Source organism: Leptonychotes weddellii, chromosome 2 (genome assembly GCF_054177405.1).
Source record: "Leptonychotes weddellii isolate Sample4059 chromosome 2, ASM5417740v2, whole genome shotgun sequence".
Classification (NCBI taxonomy): domain Eukaryota; kingdom Metazoa; phylum Chordata; class Mammalia; order Carnivora; family Phocidae; genus Leptonychotes; species Leptonychotes weddellii.
The window spans coordinates 141,820,896-141,843,152 of NC_138370.1; the positions used below are offsets into that span (position 1 = coordinate 141,820,896).

The window sequence follows — 22,257 nt, forward strand, 5'->3', positions numbered from 1 at the left end:
GGATGTGTAGACCATGCCCCCAGCTCCCTCGCCTTGTCCTTCACTTCTGTCTTCAGATACTCGTCATTAGGATCTGCTAATTGTAACTCCTTGCTTTAAATGGTCTATTCTAAACCAAAATATAGCCTGTAAACCTGCTCAGTGCAGTTTTCACTTTTACTGTTTCCAAGGCAAGATGAGCAGAGTGTTTGTTAGGGATTGTATGGGGCAGCTTACCGATAGAAACTTTGCCCACTTTGAAATTTGAGGGTCCTGCTCCTTCCTTTCTCTGGGACCAATTGTGGTAATTTTTAAGTGTTTTCAGCTCCCTGGCTCTTCCCATCCTTTTCCGCCTTTCCACCCACTTCTGACCCGTTCCCGCATCCCTTTACCTGCCTTGAGTCTCCACATTCACTTTTTCCATGTTCTCAGTCCTTGTGCATCTTCAGAAATGACCTTCAGACTCCATCAGTGTGAGTTTCCTCTCTGTGAACTTACTGAAGACTTCCTAACTGCTAAATCTAATCATCAACTTTTGGTCTTCAGTCTGTTTGCTACCTTGCCAAGCAATTAATGTTAGTCACCTTACATTTCTTTAAATCCTGAGCTCTCTTGATTTCTAGACATTTATTATTTCCTGGTTTTCCTTCCACTGTGAGCTATTCCTTTTCTGTCACTTTTGGTGGATTCGTTTCTTCCATCTTAAGTATTCATGTTCCTAGGCCTCCTTCTCAAGAGACCCTGTCTCCCTGAGGGAGGTCATTGCCGTTGCTGGGGCCCCAGCTCCCCCACACACCACCTCTCCCCTGGTCGGGATCTCATATCTTACCAGAGGTTAATTACAAATCAAAGGAAACGGAAATGATACCGGTTGTTTCCTCTTTTGGCTTGTTTTTAATGACAGAGATAAGCCAGAGAATTCAGACAGCTCACCCTGCTGGGAGGCAAGTAATGCTGCACTATCTCTTACCGTGGATGAACAACATTGAGTTGGTAGATCTAAGACCTTTGCCCACAGCAAGGCGGCATGAGGAAGATGAAGACGACTCCTTAAAAGACCGAGAACTTATGGTGACTAGCAGGCGCTGGTTGCGAGGAGAAGGCTGGGGATCTCCACAGGCCACTGCGATGGTTTTGAATAATCTAATGTACATGACAGCAAAGGTAAAGTGGGGTTTGTGTTCACAGTTGCTGCACAGAATTATTAAGAGGAGTCAAAAGGTTAGAAATAGACGAGATCAGATCATCCTGTGATAACCAAACAGATACTTGTTTGAAAAGAACCAAATTCCTTCCTTTAAAACACTTCTCAGTAGATCCAAAATATGTTCTTGGGGGAGGAGAGAATATCATAGATGATTAATGATACATTTATGTTCAGATTTGTTGAAAGAAATGATTATTCCTCTAGAGCTCGGAAAAGATTAAATCGTCTCTTAAACGATTTTCTAGTATTTGATGGTGTGATAAGTTGGGTATTTAATAAGCAATCCTCACTGAAGTTCACGTTGTGTGCCCTGCATCTAGTACGGGGACGGGCTGGCCTGGTCGGAGGTGGAGAATGTGTGGACCACGCTTGCAGACGGCTGGCCAAAAAACCTGAAAATCATTCTGCACTTTCTGATCAGCGTTTGTGGAGTGAATAGTGAACCAAGCCTCTTGCCTTACGTATGTATTCAGGTTCATTTCGTTTTTTCTTTCTCTTTTTTTTTTTTTTTTAATAAAACTTACCTGGTTTCTTGTAGTACCAGAGTATGGGCAGCAGGAGGGCAGCAGAAGCAAAGCAAGGCCCACAGTGAGGACCCCTCCAGGAAATCACACGTGCCTTTGTTCGTTGCTTCATTCAACCCATACTGTCTGGCCTTCAGGCCAGGTGCTCTTCTAGGTTCTGGGCCTTTCAGCCCGGTGGGTGATGGAGATTTTATTCTCTGAACCTTCACCTAATGTATTTAATGAATAAATCAGTAAGTTAATAAAATGCAGTCTTGATAAGGGCTGCAGAGGAAAATTGCAGAGTACTGAGAGTGAATAACCGAGGAACCATGGCTCTCTGGGAGGATTGGAGATGATCCTCGAGAGGCAGTGATCTAGATGTGAGACCACAAAATTGAGAGTGTTTATGCTTTCTGCTAGGCTAGATATTAGAGCAGAATGGTGAGTGAGAGAGCTCAGTGCATGTAGAATTGTGCCGACGGCTTCCAGAAGCAAGGGGAAACATAGGAAGAGGTATGCAATGAAGAATGTCACAGTCTTTACCTTCTAGAGGGGAAAGCAATACTTATATCTGCTCAAGTGGAAAATAACATGAGACTATGAAACATGAGGGTTCAACTGGATCCACACAGGTGCACAAATGCACACGTGTGTAAACACACGTCGATGTCAGCCCCTCGGTAGCGTCTCCTAACCACAGAAGAACAGCTGTGCGGAATGTTGCTGTCAAAGTTCTTACAGGTCCTACTTCAAACAAACCATTTAATAGCTTTGCCTGACCTAGCATTTCCCGAGTTACCGTGACTGTTGCATGCCTCAGGATTAATACTCACTGAGAAGCTGTTAGAGAAAGGCGGCTGTGGTGTGAAACAACAAAGTCCCACCTCACCTCTCTGAGCTCAGCTCCCAATGTTCTCCCTCATGCCCCCTGCCTGAGGCCATGCGGATCCCCTTGCTGCCCTGCTCTGTGGCCTTCCCACCTTGGGGCCTTTGCACTCCCCCTGTCTTTACCTAAACAGCCACCTTGCTCCCTCCCTTCCCTCCCTCAGGTCTTTCCTCAAATGTCCTTCTCACTGAGACCTTTGCTGGTCATCCTATCGAAGACTGCAGGTGCCCTGTCCTGACACGTACTTTTTTTTTCCTTTCCCTGCTTTGTTGATTTTCCCAGCACTTGTCATCACCAAACATATGTTTTACTTCTTCGCCTTGTTGCTTTTGCTTTAGTCAGCGCAGTAGATTCTGTCCTCCAGAGCAGGAATTTTGTCTGTTCGGTTCATTGCTCTCTTCCCAGAGCCTGGAATCGTGCCTGGCACATAGAAGGTACCTATTAATTGGATGGATGAATGCGTGGGTGGGGCTGCAAGAAGACACAAGCGCCATGAAGCCAAGATGAAATTCGGACAATAACCATTTCCCAGGAACTTAGAAAAGGAGCTATTTTTAATGACAATCGTAATTTCTTAATTATCATTCTTAATCCCTTATTACAGGCCAGGCATGATATAAGCACCTCATCTGCATTGTTTCATTGAATTCCCAGATCTGAGTGTGTGAAGATCACAGCAGTTTTACAGATGAATAAAACAGGGCACAGAGAAGAGTAACTTCTTCAGTGTTGGGCAGCCATTAGCTCTGTCACTAAGTGAATTCCCACTTTGTGGAGAAGGCAGTACAGCTGGGGTGAGGCCGGGGCTTGAAGATTAACAGGATTAGAGTTGGGGGTGGAGGGGGCACGGAGGCAAGAATGCACCTGGTAGGATCAGCAGTGACTGAATCTGAGAACAGAGAATTAGCAAATAGTTAAAGCAGGTTGGATAGATACAGAGCTGTGTGTAGGTCAGTTATCCATGGGTAATTATTATAAGGCTTCTGGTATGATACAATAAGGCATTTTTTAAGATTTGCCCAGCGGTGGGGCGCCTGGGTGGCTCAGTCGCTTAGGCGGCTGACTCTTCATTTCAACTCTGGTCATGATCTCGGGGTCCTGGGATAGAGCCCTGAGTCAGACTCCGCACTCAGTTGGGAGTCTTCTTGAGATTCTTTCTTTCCCTCCCTCACCCTCTGCCCTGCCCCCACTCTCTAAAAATCAATCAATCAATCTTAAAAAAAAAGATTTGCCCAGGGGTCACATAAGGCAGAGTTGCTCAGTTGTCTGTGTGCCGGTGAATCACCAGGGTATCTGGTTCTGGCTCTGGGGGGTGGGTCCTGAGATTCTGTATTTCTAGCAGCTCCTGGTGAAGATGCCTATGCCGGCAGGACCACATTTTTGAGTTGCAAGGATTGAACTACAAAGAAAAAAGAGACATAGGCTGATCAGTTAGTAAGCGATTCATTAATACATATTACTTACATACAGAATGCGTACTACTGAAAATTTTTTTTCACTTATTTTACTCCTACTACGTGCTAGGCAAGCTTGAAGTGCTTTATTAAATCTTATTTAATCTTAACAACTGTATGAAATACGTGCTATTGTCCCCATTTTGCAGAAGAGAAAACCGAGAGTAACTGTCCAATCGCATAGCTACCAAGTGTCTACACTCCAATCCAGGCTGTGTGGTTTGGGTTCCAGTTTAGTTCTGATTCCTTGCTTTTAATCAATACTCTGTACCTGCTGGGTTAAATAGAGAATTAATAGGGGAAGCAGAATAAAAAATCCTGTGTTTGAAGTCTGAGGAAATTTGGGATGATATTATTAATTGAAATCTCTCCATTAAAAAGACGCTGATTTATAGGAAAGCAATTATCTTTTGCTTTTCTAAAAAAAAAAAAAAAAGACAAAATAGTAAAGAAGTAGATAATGCAGAAACCATTAAACAGTCAAGTCATCCCAACCAAATACAATGCTGAGGGCCAGACGGAAGACCCTATTAATAAAGCCAATTAATGTCTTATTGTGGATCAGTGTTTAAATTTGAGTTGTGCTTAATTCATCTACCATTTCAAGTTGATCTTATCTGAGAAAATCCGCTTCAAGTTTATGAAATAAAAATTGTGCTTTTTCTTTTCTGAACGATTTTCTCTTGTGACAGGTGAAGAAAGTTATTGTCTATTTAGGTAGAGACAAAACAATGCAGTTGCTGGAAGAGCTGGTGAGTGAGCTGCAGCTGACCGATCCCGTCAGCTCAGGCGTCACGCACATGGACAACCCCCCGTATTACCGAATCACTTCCAGCTGCAAAATCCCTTCGGTCACCTCAGGTAAGAAGTCACTTAAAACTGATAACTTTGTCTCGAAAGAGAAGCTTTACATAACTATTCATCATAGCGAGCATGTACTTTAAACAGCATCAAGAAACACAAGCAAACGTGAGTCATGTGTGGGAATTAACTTGACAAGACTTCGTAAATCCCCATAGGAGTAAAGAGGTTTGACAGTGGAAGGGTACTTAGTATTACAGAGGGAAACATACTTACACATATGTGTTTGGAACCGGAATATAGATTTATATATCTTATACAACAAGCATTTTGTAACAAATAAACTTAGTGTGTTAAATATAGAAAAGGCTTACTTACTGACTTACTCTGTAATTTCATATTATAATTATTTGGGCATATATGATACATAACATCCAGTCATGTGAGTGTTATATGTATATACAGATATAATTATTGTAATATTTTGAGTTGAAGAAACTATGTCCCTGAGGGAATAACTTCCATTGGAAATCAGCATAATATCGGGACTATTTCAGATTACATTTCCATGAAAATTCTTTTTCACTCAGTTTAAATTGAATGTTTCTGACATGTTAATAACATCTGTATAATTAGGAATCTTTTATAATTTATTTTTTGTCATCTATTTTCATCTTTTGGTTCCTTTTGTTCTACTTTCTCAGGGATTTCTAATACCACTTCCATTGAGTTTTTCTTATTTGCCAGAGTGTTAATTCCAAAGAGTTTGTTTTTTAATTAATTTTTTTCTTTAAGAGCACCTTATTCATGTTTCATGGTTGGACTGTCTTTTATATCTGACTTTCTTCTCCCGGCAGAAGAGCCTATTTTCTCTATATTGCTCTGTTTTGATTTGTCTTAGTAAAAGCTTTCCTCAAAAGCCTACCAATTCTAGATCTGTTTTTTGATAAAGAGTGGAATATTGAAAAATTGATCAGATGTTTTGTAGGTATATATGGAGCTTGTTGACTTTGTCATGTGTTGTACGATGATTTCATTGATGAAAGTGTCTATAGGTCTCTTGGACTAATTAGATTCCCCAGACAAAACTCTGCTAGTCATCTACCCAAAGTAGAGGTTGTAGGGCTGTGTGTATGTACAAATACATAGAATTCACAGATGGACACACACATACCACAACATAGTCTTCAAGCCTTCTGGTAGCCCCATGGGGTGAGCAGCTTTCAAGGGGATATAATCTCAAATTTTAGTGTGTGTATTTTCACTCAATCCCCCTATTCTCAATAAAGTTCTTCCTCCTTCAGCTGTATATAATGTGCCCTAGTCCAGAAATCTTTGATTTACTCTTATCCAAAAAGATTCCTGGGGGTGCCTGGCTGGCTCAGTTGGAAGAATATACAACTCTTGATCTCAGGGTCATGAGTTCGAGGCCCATGTTGGGTGTAGAAATTACTTAAATGAGTAAACTTGAAAAAAGAAAAGATTTCTGGAAGTGGAGAGAGACAGCTACCCAGTTACAAGAGGGAGGGGCATAGATTGTGGGGACCAACTACCTCTGAAGTAGATTTTCAACCAAGCCTGCCATTTTATTTTTTTTTTTTAAGATTTATTTTATTTTATTTTATTTATTTATTTGAGAGAGAGAGAATGAGAGACAGAGAGCATGAGAGGGAGGAGGGTCAGAGGGAGAAGCAGACTCCCTGCCGAGCAGGGAGCCCGATGCGGGACTCGATCCCGGGACTCCAGGATCATGACCTGAGCCGAAGGCAGTCGCTTAACCAACTGAGCCACCCAGGCGCCCAAGCCTGCCATTTTAGCAACACTTTCAACCCCTACTCCCAGAGGTACTCAGTGCTGCTAATTCCTGAGTCTTTTGGAGGTTCAGCAATATAGATACAGAAGCTTCTTGGTTTCCCCCACTACCAGCTTTAAGATTCAGCCTTTTCAAAGCTGAATTACTTCTTGTCCATTTGTTTTCCAGCATCTAGAATTTAGTTGCTGTTGTTTCCTTTCTCTCTTGGTCATTATGAGTACATTCCTTTTTAAAAATCACCTTGCTCTCATTGTAGTGGAGTTTTAACATCTGTAATTTTGAAATTTTTTGTTCTTACTGAGTTATCCCAGGCTTTAAGTTCACAGATACTATTTTATTTCTGATTGCAGGAACTACTTCCAGTAGCAATACAATGGTAGCTCCCATAGATGGCAATCCTGATAATAAGCCCATTAAAGAGAATATTGAAGAGAGGTAAGTACCTCTCTCTGTTCTTCATTAGCTTTTCAGTTTGACAGATACCATTATCATCAGAATAAATGATCATTTCTGCATTGCAGCATATATTTCATTGAATGTATATTTCAGAATTCTAGTGAAGAAATGTATTTCCGTTTTGGAAATTTTCCACATTAACTGTTTTATCATCAGAATGCTGACATGCTAGATTCTTTTATGTGCTCTAATGGATGAATAGATTGAGTATGTCCAGGCTCTTTTTGTGTCGTTTACATTTTTAGACTTTTCTAAATGGCTATTTACTCTGCCTGTTTTTTATAAGCTAGGTTTCACCAGAGCATTATTACCACAATATAGGAAAAGTCTTCAGGTAGAAATAATTGACTTAAAAGCTTAAGCTTTTGAACTGTAAGGTGGAAATTAAGATCTATCATAGGAAGCTTTTGTTAATATTCTATGTACTGTGTTCTTTTTTAAACGTAGAAAGTGAAACCGAAAGTACAAATACCATTTTACCATGAATTGTGACTAACTGCCATGATCATTCCCATAGCTATGTGCACCTAGACATCTACAGTGGACTAAGCAGTCACTTAAATCGTCAACATCACAGACTAGAATCTCGATACAGTAGCAGCTCTGGAGGATCTTATGAAGAAGAAAAAAGTAATAAATTCCACATGTTTTTTATAACTACAATGGCGAGGCGTATTATTAATTATTATATTGATATCAGTGAATATATTTTTCTGATAAATTGGTTTTAAGAAGAGTATTTAACTGCCACTGGTGGTGGTCCAACGTAATCTGAAATGTCCTGATTTTAAGAAGCAGCATGAATGCGGGAAATTTGTTTTCAAAGCACAGGTTCCCTTATAGATAAATCAAAAGGAACATAAGAATTGGTTCTCAAGAAGCATCGTAGACACTGGCTACAGCCTGCTTTTTTTTTTAACAGGTTTGCTCTTTTTCTGTGGATTCACATTTTACTGAAAAGTTCTCCCTTGCAATTGCAAAGTGAATGTCTATCTGAGTCTCACTCTAACACTGGGGTAGAGTGGAATAGCACCACCCTTCAGACTGGGAAGGGACCCTGAAGATAATCTGGTCCAATCTCCTCACTTTGCACATGATGGAACTGAGGTCCAGAGAGGTTAAGTGACTTACCCATGTCACACAGAATTCACATTTCCTGATGTCATTTTTTACTGCACCCTGCAGCCCCACTGTGGTAGAGCAGATTTCCTTTTAAGATGGGTTTATATTGGCCCTATCTCAGGAAATTTAGAATTGAGTAACTTACCAGAAGGCCCTTGTTACAAGGCAGCTTCACCTATGATGTGGTTTCATGGCTTGGACATCAATTCCAGAATCTAATGGAGTGCGAATGTAGTTTTGCTTTGATATAAACGATGGAACCTGAATTGATAGCTCTTTCTCTCTCTGATTTGCTTGACTTGATAATATTTGTACCCAGGTCTTCCTAGCAGACCTATGTCAAAAGAGTGGGAAGTTATTTTTTATCACTTTCCAATGCTATAAATAGTTGGTGTCTTACTAGAGTTTGCTTATGTTGGCAGAAAATAGATGGTGTAGAAAATGAGATCATTTTATTTTGATAGGTGATTCAATGCCACTTTATTCTAATTGGCGACTGAAAGTGATGGAGCATAATCAAGGAGAGCCACTACCCTTCCCACCAGCTGGAGGCTGCTGGTCACCACTGGTGGATTACTTGCCTGAAACGTCATCACCTGGATTACCTCTTCACAGGTGGACTACAGCATCATTCCTATTTCATATGAGCCAAATTGCTGCTTAACACCTTCAGCTTTCTTTATACTATCTGACAACATGGAATAAAAAGCCATTTCTTTCGTTTGATACTGCAACAAATGAGATCCATGTGTTTAGAGTTCAAGAAATCTACAAACTCAGAATTCTGTTTACAATTAATATTATTAAATCTACTTCTGCTGCTGCTTTTCTGGGTGTCTGGCATAGTTACTTGACCTTTCTGGGACCCAGTTACTACATCTGAAAAATATTTTATGGCACGAGGCACTATTATTTTGAATTGTGTTAAACTGAATTCTACTTATCGAAGTCACAATAGAACAGTTACCACATTCTTTCAAAATTTATTAATATATCAAACACATATTGAACACCTACTATGGGGCAAGCAGTGTGCGTGCTAGGTGTCAGGGTCGAAGATGAAGAAATTATGGCCCTTGACTTGGGGGAGCCCTTAGCAGGTAATGTTTTTTCTAAAACTATCACTTAATGGTTTCTTCAGCTATATTTCTTTTCTTCTTTTTTTCTTGAGAAGTTGTATTTTTCCATAAAATACAATGTTCAAGTCTTCAAGTAACTGGCATAAGATTTTCTCCAGGCTTACTCTGATAGGACATTAATAGCATTCTCATTTGTCACAGGTGTAACATAGCCGTGATCCTTTTGACCGATCTGATCATTGATCACAGTGTGAAGGTGGAATGGGGAAGCTACCTCCATCTTCTTCTTCATGCAATTTTTATAGGTAATAAATATTGGTTCTAAATGTCCCATTATATTTCGGTGATAATTTCAAGACAGTCTAGTTTTTCAGTGTTTCTGCTGTCGTTTTTTTGTATATCATTTCCATGACACTTTTTACAGTGATCCTTGTGGTCCAGTAGGGAGTTAGTCCTCACCTCTCTCTTAACCACAAATAGGTCCTCTGTCCACATTCCCATTCCTGTCCTGCGGCCCCCTCCACTGCTCACAAACACACTTAACCCTCTAGCAGGAGAAATTCGGGAGCTATAGCAAGAGTAAAGTTAATTTACCTCTGGAACTGGAAACTTTCAGTGTAAATGGAAAATTAAAATGGGTTCTAAGTGTTTCCCAAAAGTTTGGGATTTTGGACAGTCTGATTATTACAGCTGAAACTCCACTGGGCCCTCGGTAACAGACACGTGGGATCCATCACATCAGCGGTACTTTTCACGCTCATAGAATTGACTTCCTGAAGCAAGTCAAGGTAGCCATCTTCTCTGAAGTTTTCCTGATATGCACACTCATTATATATGTATTACTTCATTTCTTCGGTAGTCAAACATCTACTGACTTTGCATTATGCGCTACACACAAAAAATGCTTGCCTTTATGAAATTTATTTACATAAAGTGTTATGCAACAGAGTAATAATGTTTTTTTTTTTTTTTTCTTTTTAAGAGAGGGAGAGAAGCAGGGTTGAGAGGGGCAGAGGGAGAGGGAGAGAGAATCCCAAGTAGGCTCCATGCCTGGCGCAGAGCCTGATATGGGGCTCAGTCTCACAACCCTGAGACCATGACCTGAGCCAAAATTAAGAGTCAGACATTCAACCAACTGAGCCACCCAGGCACGCTCAGAGTAATAATTTCTAATAGATGGCTAAATTTTAGACAGAAAACACATTGAAAACTTGTCTTGATTCTCCCTGCTGCTCTAAGACAACAGGCCATTACTGTAAAAGGGTATAAGAATTCCAGGCCAATAAATATTTTCGTGTCGTACATCATCTTCTACAAAATATTTTCTGTAATGTCTGCTTTTCTTTAAAATATGTGTTTGGAAGTGAGAGTACTCATTATTTCTCTTTATTGATGATGATTTTCTACTGTCCTTTCTAGGGTTTGACCACTGCCACCCTGAGGTGTATGAGCATTGTAAACGCCTGCTTCTGCACTTATTAATAGTAATGGGATCCAACAGTAACATCCGCACTGTTGCTTCTGTCCTTCTCAGGAACAAGGAGTTCAATGAGCCCAGGGTGCTTACAGTCAAACAGATTGCACACTTAGATTACACTTTCACAGGTATTTGCTCCAAATGCCCAATTTGATTGACAGTGGAATCGTGCTTCATTAAGTTGAAATCTGCAATGGAGAAAGTCAACTAAATAAAATAAAAGTTGAAATACTTTTTTTTTTTAATGTAGTTTTATTAGTTTAAGTACCATATACATTATTTATTAACTAGTAAAAGAATTAAGCTTGGAGTATTTGAGTCTTTACTGCCTTTAAAAAGGGTCTTTGTCTTAAAAATGTTAAGTTCTCAACACGTAAGTTGAAGATCAGTGAAAGAGTGCTTATTAGCTGATTGAGCACAGTTAATGGAAAAGATGTTGAACTTGTGTTAGATTCCTCGTGCTCTCAAGAGCTGAAAAATGGACAAAGGAAGACATTTAAAGTTTTTTATTCACTTGATTATATTTACTGTATGTATGTATTTATTTTTTAAAAGATTTGAGAGAGAGAGAGCACACATGTGAGCGGGGCCAGAGGTAGAGGCAGAGGGAAAGGTGACTCCCTGCTGAGTGTGGAGCCCAATGCAGGGCTCGATCTCAAGAGCCTGAGATATCATGACTTAAGCTGAAAGAAACCAAGAGTCCGACACTTAACTGACTGAGCCAGCCAGGTGCCCCTATATTTACTATATTTAAAATGTTACTCATTTTTAAGTCTAGTGAGTTCCAAATCATACATTTTGAAGTAATGAGGTCCAAATTATTGACTCTAATATAAAAGTTATTTCACTGTTGGTGTGAATTTTTTTACTTTGCAAGTTATATTTTCTTCTTTCCTAATAGCCCTAACTTACTTATTAAATCATTTGTCTGTATCAAGTTACTAATAGATGATCTAGAAAATAATTGTTTTTAAAAAATGAAATAAAATTACATTTTTTACAAGTCATATAATGTCAGATACAGGGTGAAAGTTACTTAGTTAAAACCCGTTATTTACTTAAACCCATGTAGTTAGTAAGAAAACAATTATTAGGAAATATTTCAGCTTTTAAAATGTGATTAAAAGATTAACAGAATAAAGTTTATGCCTCTTTTATGTTAAAGCATCTTTATTTAAAATTCCATAGTTTGTTTTTGTTGTTTGTTTTTAAGACTCCTCTTGCCATTTTGTGAAGATCGGCATTGGTAACAACCTGTAAAAGAATTTAATAATTGACATAAATATTACAAAGACTTGAAAATTACCTTTCTTCAAGTAAAATGAAGCAGAAGGTATAGAATCCTTTCCATAAGAAAAATCAGTTCACACTGTGGAAACCCTGGACTCAACACATGTTGAGTCAATGTGCCAAAATATTAGGAAAGTGCCACTTTCAACTTTCCTCAGCAGATGGCAGCAGAAGACCTCACAGGAAATCCAGATAGTTAAGTTTTAATAGTAGGCTGTGGAAAACAGTGTTGGCCCCCAAACTCGCTTGCTGGAATTTGGTGCTGACGAGGCTCCCACGGAAGGAACGCTGATTTGCATCAGCTGGCGCTAAGATTCCTGCATGTGTCCCGTAGAACGTGTAAGGAAGGAGAGTTTAAGTGTAAATAGCATGTGCGATCCTTTCCTGTCTGGTTTTCACGGCCGTCTTTCTCTTTCAGCGGGCGTTGGTGATTTTATACCTGATTACCAGCCCTCCCCCATGACTGACTCAGGGCTTAGCTCAAGTTCTACCTCTTCTAGTATCAGCTTAGGAAATAACAGCGCTGCCATTTCCCATCTGCACACCACTATCCTCAATGAGGTCGACATCTCAGTAGAGCAGGATGGAAAAGTCAAAACCCTCATGGAATTCATTACCTCAAGGTAACGTTACAGCTCTCACCATTCCGGCCTCATAGCTGCGTTAAGTCGTTCTTTCATTTGTCGGCTACGGTGAACCCTGTTTTTCGTTGCTGGCGTGTCATTGATTTGGAATGCACAGGTGTGCATTGTGTGATGGAAAATTTGATGCCTCCAAAGACTTTCTTCTTTTGTGCTCACAGTTATCCCTGAGGAGGGCCTTAATCGTGTCTGGATACCAAGTGGCCAAAGAGAATACAGTATTATCTGAATACATATTCCACTTTCGTTAGCTCCATTATCAGTCAGTCATCAAATTTTTATTTATGGCCTACTCTTTGCAAGGCACCATCAGTAAGGAAGAAACATAGATGGGGACAGGGGGGTTGGTGTTCCGCAGCAAGAGCAGAATCATCAGGGGCGTGAGAAATACAATGTGTTTGGAAATGGTGAGTAATCCAGTCTGACTGTAATGCTGGGGGAAATGTTTCTAGACGAGAAAACTTTGTAGGCAAGGGAGAATTCAGACTGGAGGGCCATGAAGCCTAGGCCACAGGCTACAGATCTTTCATCTTTCCAGAAAACAGAAATTACTGAAATTTCTTGAGCTGGATGGGAAGGGTGGGAGACACGATTAAATATTTCGAGAACAGTCAGTCTCGTGGCAATGAACAGGATGAATTAAAGGTGTTGCAGACTGGTGGCTGTGTGAGCACATAAAAGATTTTCAGGGCACTTGGGGCCTGAGGTAATAAGGAATTTAACCCTTACTAACCAAGCTGGCAGCCTTGAGAATGCAAAGATATTTTAAAGGCCTGTGATAATCCGGAATAACATGTCAGAGAAATAGGACTAATAAGTGCAAAGGCCCTGAGGCAGAAGTAATAGGCCTTTCTTTGAGGAACATGAAGCAAACCAGTATGGCTAGTGTATTGGATGGGGGTGTCTAATGTCAGGAGGTTGACGTGGGCAGGTCCAGATTATGTGAGGTCTAGTAGACGCTGGTGCAAAGAGGAAACCATTCTGTCTTAAACATTCCTGTATTTTTAGCTAGTAAATTATTTTCTTTGCATTACAATCTAAATACAGTCTAGCCTCTCCAAATTATGCTGTGACCTATAACACAGAAGCAGAAATCACTATTCTTCTCATTGGCAGAATCTGTCATCCTTTTATCTACCATCTCTGAGAGAATTTAACTGTAATGATGGAAGGCTGAAATTACATGGAACCCGGATCTTCCTCTACTTAACATAGACCATTACACATTCGAGTACATAAATAGTAGTAGACCGTGTGCGTGCTATTTGATTTATTCCGCTACTGTCCTTTCTAGTGGCAAAGACACATTTTAGGTGACTGAGTGAAACTGTTAATGTCAGTTTAAAACCAAGGGATTATGTCTGTTCTCTGTTTTCAGAAAAAGAGGGCCCCTTTGGAACCATGAGGATGTTTCGGCCAAGAATCCTAGCATAAAGAGTGCTGAGCAGTTAACTACATTTTTGAAACATGTGGTTTCTGTTTTTAAGCAGTCAAGCTCAGGTATCTTTTATTAAATATTTCAGATAATACTTACTTTCAAGGAGATATTTTAATGTGATGTGAAAATTCCTGATACTGCTTAGCAAAGAGTTGACAGTTGACACGTCTACATTAAAAAGTTTTAGACCTTTTCTTTTTTTTTTTTTCCTTAAGATTTTATCTATTTGAGAGAGAGAGAGAGAGAGCACAAGCAGGGGGAGGGGCAGAGGCAGGGGTGCGGCTGGATCGAGGCTGGATCCCAGGATTCTGGGATCATGACCTGAGCAGAAGGCAGACGCTTGACCGACTGAGCCACCCAGATACCCCTAAACAGGTTTTCTTTTTTAACTCATTTGTGATAACAGATTTGTTTTGGTTCAAGAAAAATTCAGTTACTCCTTAAAAAATACGAAAGTCACTTGTGACGTTCTGGGATTCTTCATTTCATATATGATGGCATAAAGTTACAGTGTGGTTATGTATTAGGAAATAAGAACATTAAAGGAACACAGGTGGAGATGACAAACTTAAATTCTGTTTTATACTGTAACAGGCTTCTATGATCTAAAATTAACACATACTGAAAATTATAGTAAAAATGTATCTGTTTAAAGCACTGCTTCCCAACCAGGGGTGATTTTGTCCCTCAGGACATGTGGCAATGTCCGGAGACATTTTTGTCACTACTGGGGAGCAGGGGACAACTGGTTACTCTTGGTATCCAGTTGGGCAGAGGCTAAGCTGCTGCTAAGCAAGCATGCTGCATAGGACAGCCTTCACAACCAAGACTTGTCTGGCCAAAATGGCAACAGCGCTGAGGTTGAGAAACCCTGTTCTCAAAGAATACTTCCCTGGAGATTAGACTGAAGAGTCCTCTAAAATGCACATGGAGTTTAATGAAAAGAAAAAGCATTGACTTCTAAAATCTGAGTGCCTGCCCAGTTTGCCTCTGATGATAACCCTGCATTCCAAGCAACGAGACGCACTCACTTGTATCCATCCTTTGTCTTCGCAGAAGGAATGCATTTGGAACATCATCTTAGTGAAGTTGCTCTGCAAACAGCACTTTCTTGTTCTTCTCGACACTATGCTGGGAGATCCTTCCAGATTTTCAGGGCCCTAAAGCAGCCTCTTTCTGCAACTACACTTTCTGATGTTCTCTCCAGACTTGTAGAAACTGTAGGGGACCCAGGGGAAGATGCACAGGTATTGCATTAAATTCTTTCAGTAGCCATTGTGCAGTTACTCATTGTCAAGGACTCATTTGCCAAGTACAGAGTACAGCAGGTCTAATGGTTACACAGAATTCCTGTCAGATGCTAACAAGCAGGTTATTATGAAACAGTTTTGTAAATAATATTTGATAACATACTAACTGAATCAAATACTTAGTGCCTATCTGAGAAAGCTTTACATTTATACACACACGCATGCACGCACACACACTTGGATGTTATTTTGGGATGACCACAAGGTAAAAGAGATAGGAAGTTAAATTTAAATGAAGAGTGCTGAATTTTTAAGATAAATTAAGTGAAATAATGCAATTGAGAACTTACATCTATACAGACTAGTGATTTTATTAACACTGTTCTAGACACTGAATATAGTAGTGAACAAGAGAAAGTTCCTGGCATTCTGGAGCTCACATTCTATTGGAGAAATAAGCCTCTAATCCACCAATAATATGTAACATGATTTTATTTAGTGTTTAATGATGTGAAAATAACAAGGTAGAGTAATAGGTTAAAGAGTGGCAGGGGAGAGGGAGTTGTTTTTATATATGATCATCTGAGAAGATGAGGGGTTTTTTTGGGTTTTTTTTGTTTTTAAAGATTTTATTTATTTATTTGACAGAGAGAGACACAGTGAGAGCAGGATCACAAGCAGGGGGAGAGGGAGAGGGAGAAAGAGGCTTCCCACGGAGCAGGGAGCCCGATGCGGGGCTCGATCCCAGGACCCCGGGATCATGACCTGAGCCGAAGGCAGACGCTTAACAACTGAGCCACCCAGGCGCCCCTGAGAAGATGAGTTTTAAACACATACGTCAATGAATTGAGGCCTGTGATAATCCAGAAGAACGTGTCAGACAGATAAATAGGACCAACAAGTGCAAAGGCCCTGAGGCAGAAGCAGTAGACCTTTCTTTGAAGAACATGAAGCAAACCAGTATGGCTAGCGTATTGGATGGGGGTGTCTAACGTCAGGAGGTTGACGTGGGCAGGTCCAGATTATGTGAGGTCTAGTAGACCCTGGTGTGAGGTGGGCTTTTACTTTGAGTTGATGGCAAACAATACTTCTAGGCTTTGAGAGGAAAAGTAATGGATATAATTTGCTATTTAGAAAACTCCAGAGGCTAGGTAGAGCCCTTAGGAGGGTAGTAGGAGTCAGCTAAGGGGCTTATTGTAAAAGTCCACACTGAAATGGGGGTAGTTTAGACTAAGGGAAGCTGTGGAGGTATAGGGAGGGGATCAGATTTCAGATATATTTTAAAAGTAGTATTTTCAAGACTTGCTGATGGGTTTAATTTAGATGTGAGAGAAAGAAACCAAAATGACTCCGATTTTTGGCCTGAGCAATTTTGGGTGAATTGTGCCATTATAACCATTAGTTTGATGAGTTTTTCATCAATCAGCAAGATCATGTTGCTCAAGAGTTTAATCATTTTGTAATATTAATGTTGAGTTTGTTCTAATTTTAAATCTCATCGGGAAGTCCGTTGCAATTTCTTTTTTTTCCAGAGCATAATTAATGAAAATCTGCCCTTTTTTCCCCCCCCCCTAGGGATTTGTGATTGAGCTTCTTCTCACATTGGAATCTGCAATTGATACTTTGGCTGAAACCATGAAGCATTATGATCTTCTTTCTGCCCTTTCTCAGTAAGAATTTAAGCCAGACAAAATGTAGACTTGTAGATAGAACTCCAGTAGCTAAATATGCATAACTATGACATTATATTATTCTCATATTGGTAGTGAGAATAATACCAAACAACTCAGATGGATCACCATTGGGCACAGGAGGACAGGGAGACCGTGTGAAAAGTCTTACGGAGCTGTTAGTGGTGTGTTGTTCTTCTGAGGTCCTAGTCAGAGGTCTTTCTGCTGCGCAACGGGGCGTCAGCACCACGGACCAGCGCCATTCCTGCCACACCCACCATCCCATTGCCCCACAGCCGGCCAGCCCCCTCCCCACTCACATCTGCTGCAAACTGTTCCTCTCCCACTTTCTCTTCCTTGCAAATCCCGAATTGGCTTGTGCTTCAAGACCCATCTCAGATGTCACCACCTAGCTAAGCATTTCTAACTCCCTGAGGGTGGTGCGAATTACTCCATTTTGGGGGTTCTCTCGGGGGTTTTCTTCAGAGTTTAATAACAGTAATTAACAAACTATGAATTTTCCCATCTCCGTCTCTCCCAACAGACTTCGGTGTTGCTAGTGCTTTTGCATACTGCTGGCACCTCTAGGCAGCATTCTGTCATTATTTTTAAATCGGTGATAATCGGATGTGAGGGAGAAGGAGAAATCGAAAATAAATTTTTGAGCTTGATTTTTTGGGGGGGGAAAGAGTGTGCACTGACAAAAATAAGGACATGGGGACCATCAAGTCTGGGGAGAAGACAGATGAGTTCTGCTTTGGACATAACGTTTACTAAATCCTAGAGCTGAAAGTTGTCAGTGATAACTGTGGCAGAATTTTCACTTCAAATCAAACATCCTCCAGTTCACAGGAAACGGTTGGCCACAGTAGGAAAGACACCATTGTATGTTTTGCTTTAATATGGAGGAAAGAACTGAAATTTAAGTAAGCAAAGTCAGATAGACTCAAACGTAATTTTTCCTGGTAACAGTGTTTTTTCAGTGTTTTCAAGAGTAAAATTAATGTAGCAAAAGAAGTGATTGTACATGCATTTATCTTTTCTTTTTTTTTTTTTTTGTAAAGAACCTCATACCATGATCCTATAATGGGAAACAAGTATGCAGCTAACAGGAAAAGCACTGGACAACTCAATCTAAGCACAAGTCCCATTAGTAGTAGCAGTTACTTGGGATATAACAGTAATGCAAGAAGTAACTCTCTGAGATTAAGTTTAATTGGTGACCGAAGAGGTGACCGGCGGCGGAGTAACACACTGGATATAATGGATGGACGGATAAACCATAGCAATAGTTTAGCAAGGACTAGAAGCCTTTCCTCTCTGAGAGAGAAGGGAATGTATGATGTGCAGTCCACTACTGAGCCTACCAACTTGATGGCCACCATTTTTTGGATAGCAGCATCTTTATTAGAATCAGATTATGAATATGAATACCTCCTGGCTCTTAGGCTTCTCAACAAACTGCTTATCCATTTGCCTTTGGATAAATTGGAGAGTCGAGAGAAGATTGAAAATGTACAAAGCAAATTGAAATGGAATAACTTTCCAGGCCTTCAGCAGCTCTTCCTTAAGGGTTTTACCTCAGTCTCTACGCAAGAAATGACCGTGCACCTCCTCAGTAAACTCATTGCTGTTTCCAAACACACGCTGGTGGATCCTTCCCAGTTGTCAGGTGATGTTAATAGAATTGCACCAACTCTCTGCTTTTTAATGTAGTGAAATGTAAACTAATTTGTTTTGAAGTCTACTAATTTCTGCTTTTCCACAACTAGTCATGGGTTGACTTGTTTGTTTGAATATATGAGATAGCTTAATTTCCTTGGTAAAAACAACAAAAAAAAAGAATGTAGAAGATCAGGTGCTCCAAAAAATAAAAAGAAAATGGTTTCTGTGAACCATTAAAAAAAAATACCTTTAGTTTTTAAATAATGTGCAATAAAATTGGTTATTGTTTGCTTTTTGTTTTTTTGATAGGCTTTCCTCTTAACATCCTTTGCTTATTGCCTCACTTAATCCAGCATTTTGACAGCCCAACTCAGTTTTGCAAAGAAACAGCTAGTCGAATAGCAAAGGTAAGCAATGTTATGCTGACAGATAATGCTAAAGGGAAATTTTTCTGGAGTTCATCTTAAAGGGGGGATCTCAAATCTTTTACTGTCACTTCCTCTGTGAAATTTCACATCTAAATTTTTATTCTTTTCATGCATATACAGTAATGATGTAAGCTACTACTGTTCAAATCATAGTGAATAAAATTATTTGTCTAGCGTAATGCTCCTCTGAGTCTGAGTCTTTTTCTGCTCTGTTTCCCTACTTTATCTTCTACCTCTCTGTCAGTCTCCAATTCATTTGTTTCCTACCACATATTGCTGAGCACTGGGTTGGGTGCCAGAAATGCAGTGAAAATGAAAGGAGACAGAATACTTGCCCCTGTGGGCCTTACAGTAGGGGTGCAAGCAAATAAGTAGACAATCGCCCTAGAGTCTGATAAGTGTGCAATGAAAGCATAGGACTCCAGGGGCACAGAGAGCAAAAGTCTGCCTCGACACTGAAGGCTGAATAGGGATGACCAAAATAAGATCCCTGGACGAGAACCTAGGGAGCAGGGTGAGGTTAGGTTTCCAGGCAGGAGAAATTGCATGCGCAAAGGCCCCAAGTCTTAAGTAGAGGGCATAGTACATTCTGGGACTCCCCAAGTTCTGTCTCCCTTTACTTTTGCCTTTTAACATTATCTTCATCTTTCTTTGCTGGCTTCCTTCTTTTCTTTCCCTTATTTTCTTTCCTTCTGAAGGTTTCTGAAACAGGAATGTACCAATTTTTAAATCATCTGTTAACATTTGTTTGAAAGTGTTAGAGCTCTTCATCATAATTTTAAAAAAGAGTATGATTTTTTAATAATTTCCTCTCAAGAACAATGAAGAACCCAAATATCTCGCATTCTGCTTAAACTTAACTCTTAATTTTCTTTCTTCTTCTTTTTTTTTCTGTCACTCATTGAGTCTTGGAAAAAAGGCTTTACAGACTGAAAATATGAACCGTTATGAGAAGGAGTTCTATAAATTCACAAGTCGTGTACATACAATAGGAAATTAGCTGAACTAGGGGAGATGAGTGAATAGCAGCAGAAAGAAGATAACCTAGCTAAAACAGGAAGAGAAAAATCAGAGAAATTTGCAACAAAAGGGAATAAGCAAGTGAAATTCTCTGGAAGAGTTTTTTTTTTATATGAGCAACCTTTTAAAAGCTGCGGATCATTTAGCAAGTAACACAACAGTAGATGGAAAGGGCAAGCACGCAGAAAGCCAAAGAGAATACCCGCTTCCCCAGGGCCCGGATCCCAGCGCCTGCAAGTGCAGATTCATCTCTGAGCTACCCCAGCCCCTTGAATCCCCATGAAGCCACACACATAGAAACCTTTTTGTTATCTTGAGAGATACTATTTAATAAATGACAAGGTAATATTTAATAAAGTGTGCAATTGAATCCCTCCCTGATTACACTGCTAAATAAATTAGATACGGAGAGATTTTTAACATAATCGTTTGAAAAGCATGTATTTAAAAAGAAGAGTTACAGTTAGTGGAAACATATCTTAATTTTGAAAACGATTGCCTTAAAAAAACCCAGCAACATGCATTTGCATTACTGAGGTCTAAAAGTGATATAATTTATTAAAATATTGTTCACTTTAATATTCTAATGACCTATCATTAGAAGAATGTCGTAAACAAGTTTTTGGGTTTTTTTCATGAGAGGTAAGAAAGAACGTATAAAGGGGAAAAAAGTATATTGGCTTACTTTGGGATTTCAAAACATAAAAAGCCCCGAGTCCTTTAATGAGGGAAGTAGGAGCATTTAGAATGGCCGTTGGAGAACCTCCTGCCAAATGATGGCCCAAGACAGGAGCCCAGCCTGGCCTGACCCAAAGGATGTGGAAGCCCCTCAGAGGGTCAGGCCTCTGCTGTCTGGACCAAGGCAAAGCCCAGGAAACTCCCAGATATCTTTTTGTTTTTAAGAAACCAAATACAGCTTTCTATGAGTCATAAATTGTTTTTAAGTCTGTTTTCTTCCTGTTGAGCAGGACAAAAAGGTTCCCTCTGCTTTCAGCAACCTGCAGGATATGAATTAAATTGATTCCTTAATTATCCTCTCACTTAAAACTGTTGAAAGTAATTTTCTGCCATTATGTGCTTCCTCATTATGCAAATATCCCCAGTTCTGTTTGTTCCCTTGGAGAGCACAGAACTTCAAAGTGAGGCAACACTTAAGACATCCTGTCCTTTTTAGCTATTCATTATGGCAAAAATAGTATGCTGAAAATGTTCGCACACTCTTTTGGGGTCATACTTTAACCTGGTCATTCAAAAATTCCAAAATTAAATCTAAGCCATTGTCTTTACTATAAAATTATACAGCATCTATTCCTAGGAATTTTCTTCCTCTTAAACAACAGGTGTTTGTTTTTTTTTTTTTTTAAATCATGTTTTAAAAAAATATTTTTTGAGGACAGAAGAGTTCTATAAGAATGATTTATTTTTCAGGAAAAAAATACTTTAAAATTTTAAAGAACTTACTTTAAAATATTAAAATGATTCCTAAAAAATAACAAGTTGTGAAAATATAAAATTTTGTGATTTTTAAAAATAGTATGCTTAATTATTATATTTTGAAATACAAAATAAGAAACATCAACAAATTTTTTTTTCTTCTTACCCCGTCTGTTTTATGGGTAAAAGGGTAATGCATGAAACTAGCTGCTTTTAACAATTTTATAAAATAACTTACAAGATACTGCTAATAGCCCGCAGAGCCTTGCATGCCTTCCTATTTCAGGCCTATCCAGTGATAATGTCCACATGATGAATCAAAGTAACAGTTACATTCATCTGAAAGTTGAAAAGTACATATACTTTAAAAGGTAATATTCTGCAGTTGACCTTGAACAACACAGGGGTTAGGGGCACCAACCCCCTGCACTGTTGAAAATCACATATGACATTTTCTTCTCCCAGAACGTAATTACTAATATCCTACTGTTGACTCTAAGCCCTACCGATAACGTAAACAGGTCAATTAATACATATTTTTTATACTACATGTATCATATACTGTATTCTTACAGTAAAGTAAGCTAGAGCAAAGAAAATGTACTATGAAAATCATAAGAGAAAATATGCGTACAGTACTA

The 22,257-nt window shown here is 39.5% G+C and overlaps 1 protein-coding gene and 1 long non-coding RNA gene across 2 annotated transcripts in view; one reads left to right on the plus strand and one right to left on the minus strand.

Annotated features, from left to right (window-relative positions):
* Window positions 1-22,257, plus strand: part of FRYL (FRY like transcription coactivator) — a 242,644-nt gene that overhangs the window by 176,678 nt on the left and 43,709 nt on the right. Inside the window, exons 25-38 of the mRNA XM_081812875.1 lie at window positions 738-1,143; window positions 1,507-1,647; window positions 4,725-4,893; window positions 6,997-7,081; window positions 7,620-7,732; window positions 8,689-8,839; window positions 9,505-9,608; window positions 10,723-10,908; window positions 12,489-12,693; window positions 14,090-14,211; window positions 15,206-15,396; window positions 16,975-17,069; window positions 18,134-18,741; window positions 19,044-19,141. Of these exons, the coding sequence (XP_081669001.1) occupies window positions 738-1,143; window positions 1,507-1,647; window positions 4,725-4,893; window positions 6,997-7,081; window positions 7,620-7,732; window positions 8,689-8,839; window positions 9,505-9,608; window positions 10,723-10,908; window positions 12,489-12,693; window positions 14,090-14,211; window positions 15,206-15,396; window positions 16,975-17,069; window positions 18,134-18,741; window positions 19,044-19,141 (2,674 nt within the window). The remainder of the gene's footprint in view (window positions 1-737; window positions 1,144-1,506; window positions 1,648-4,724; window positions 4,894-6,996; window positions 7,082-7,619; window positions 7,733-8,688; window positions 8,840-9,504; window positions 9,609-10,722; window positions 10,909-12,488; window positions 12,694-14,089; window positions 14,212-15,205; window positions 15,397-16,974; window positions 17,070-18,133; window positions 18,742-19,043; window positions 19,142-22,257) is intronic.
* LOC145720199 (uncharacterized) overlaps window positions 1-22,257 on the minus strand; it is a 204,006-nt gene that overhangs the window by 73,236 nt on the left and 108,513 nt on the right. The gene's annotated exons all lie outside the window — the stretch shown is intronic.